The following is a 2,451-nucleotide window of genomic DNA, read 5'->3' as shown; positions in this document are numbered from 1 at the left end:
AATTAGTAATAGCTAAGGCTGAGAAAGCATAGAGAACGATAAAGGTAAACACTTGAAAACAGAAGAAAAACAAGAACCGAAAGCGATATGCGTATTTCATACTCAAATGTCAAGGTACATCATGCACAAGTTAAGAGTCGAAATGCGATCACTTTTCAGAATGCATGATTTAGATGAAGGCAAATGTAAAGTGCCGGAAAAAGAGTTCGTAGATGGAACTATTCTCTTACTTAAGCTTCTAAGATAATTTTAAACTAATTAAAATCATAATACACCCCACTCACTACTCAAAATGCCAAATGCATGCATTATGTTAGGGTACATTGAGGTGCAATTGAAAAGGAACCCAAGAAAGCCAAAGTTGTGCCATTATTATGCTGAAAATTAGGAAAACATTACGCACTAATTAGAGTCACAATCAACCTACTATTCAAATTCCACAATACGTGCATTAGGTTAGCTTACCATTTACCTAAACCCTGTGTCCTCAGTGAGCCTTTCAAGTTCGTCAGCTTGTTGTACAGCACAACCCTGCCGATGTCCTTTCAACCAGCATAACGTCCATACGGAAAATGGGTTGAAAGTTTCGTATTTCCATCTTAATACGCCGCTAAAGTAGCAGCAGGTGACCTGATATCAAATATGTTTCGGCCTGTCGTCTTCTAAAAAGCCAGAAATCACTTTTTTCCCTAATCAGGATCGTGATTCACCCAATACTTTGCCTACTGACATGCACTAGGTCAGGTAACTTTTAGGGGAAAATGAAAAGTGACTCCATAATCCATCTCTTTGGTCTTTCAAACTCTAAAAAGTTCACGAATGAATAGGCATCACATCAAATGGCGATCCCTTCCCCCCAACCCATCTCACCTAACAGCACGCACAAAGACTGGCTACTTTTAGGGGAAGCTGAAAAGCCGTACAGTATGGTGCTCTTTTGGAACTGTGGTATTTTTAAATTCAGTAATCATTACGCAATATTCAGGATGACAATCCCCTACTTTTCATCATGCCAGAACTTGAGCACTAGGATGTCATAAGGGAAGTCATATTTATACTCAACAATTATTCATTCGTTCCTGACTAGCCCTATATGGTTTATAATGTTTTGTGAGCTGAGCGTTATCGCTTGGCTGAAGCTTGTTCATGATCGAAAGGTGGTACTGTCAAACTATTAGACAAAGCCGTGATAATATATCGTTAAAGTTTCTGTTCACAAATCAATATGTCTCATCAGTACTTAACACGTCGCTGGTGTATGTTAACAACTGAGTTGATGACGGAAGTAGGGAATATGTCTTATCAGAGTTTAATATGTCAGTTAAAGTAATGCGATCGTTACAACCTCATTCCTGTTACTATCTCATTACGATTTCAATAGGCTCGAGCCACATAATGACTCAGCCTTTCTTGCGTGAAAAGCTTCCTAATTGTGATTAAAGGGTAACTATAGAATCAAAAGAAGAGCAGAAATTTTCATCATTAATAGCTGTCTAAGTTTGCAGAATTGTATATTAGACTTTCATTGTTAACTTAAGGTTATTAATCACTTTGGCAGTCGGAGCCCTACCCTTTCGAATTTGATGAAAATAATCGAGTTTACTGGCTAGCTATACCACTAAACTAGAATTATTGACTATCATTATTCAATTTAAATTGATGCCAGATGCGACCTTTTCCTAATTGTGCCTAAGGACACCACCCCTGATGACGTACATGACCCTTTTAACTGGCATTTGGCCCCTAACTATTTGAGAAGTGCTCATTTGTAAATGTTAATGGTGTCTCAAAAATGCTTTACAACGCCGGATAATCAGAAACCGTAAAGAAGAAGGAGTCACTGTTTAAAATCAAAGAAGACAAAGGATTTAAACAATAAGAAAGCTCAGTGATTACTTTTGTTTAGCTAATTAATCAGTTGATGATCAATAGGGAAGTCAATGGTATTTAGCAAATTCAAAGAGAAGGTCATAAATCACGAAGCTTTCCTGATAAAATAATCATCGCGAAATAACTTTGTTTCTAATCATTTCACTATGATTTTTCTTTGCATAGTCTTTTTATATCTTAAGAGCTCTTTAAGCAGCCAATTTCTCAATAATTTATTATATTTTTGTTACAATCATTAAAAATAACGTAACTTTTATTCTTTACAAGGGTGTTTGACATTAAACGACAGAGATTATCGTAACCAATGTCACTGAAAAGTTTCCTGTGTATCGTGTGTTATAGGAAGTTTTCAAGACATTAACGTCAATGATTTTGATAATAGATCAGATTTTACCACTAACCCTTCACATATCAAATATAAATTAATTGTAAAAATTACGCAAAGTATTGCTTCATCTACAAAATTCAAGGCCATTGTTGACATTATTGTTTAATTACCGTCAAATTGTCACTAAGTCCTACATCGACATTTTACTGGTCGTTTGCATTGCAATCGATTTT

The 2,451-nt window shown here is 35.9% G+C and overlaps 1 protein-coding gene across 1 annotated transcript; it reads left to right on the top strand.

Annotated features, from left to right (window-relative positions):
* Positions 1–839: 839 nt before the first annotated feature.
* J056_003815 (uncharacterized protein) lies at positions 840–1,030 on the top strand (the record flags this gene model as incomplete). Its single annotated transcript, XM_009272241.1, has 2 exons — positions 840–929; positions 986–1,030. The coding sequence occupies 2 exons, from the start codon at positions 840–842 to the stop codon at positions 1,028–1,030; spliced, it is 135 nt and encodes a 44-aa protein (XP_009270516.1).
* Between the last annotated feature and the right edge of the window lie 1,421 nt (positions 1,031–2,451).

This window comes from Wallemia ichthyophaga (assembly GCF_000400465.1).
Source record: "Wallemia ichthyophaga EXF-994 unplaced genomic scaffold scaffold57, whole genome shotgun sequence".
Taxonomy (NCBI): Eukaryota; Fungi; Basidiomycota; class Wallemiomycetes; order Wallemiales; family Wallemiaceae; genus Wallemia; species Wallemia ichthyophaga.
Note: the sequence above shows the minus strand (reverse complement) of the source record. Positions and strands in the feature narration are given on the sequence as shown.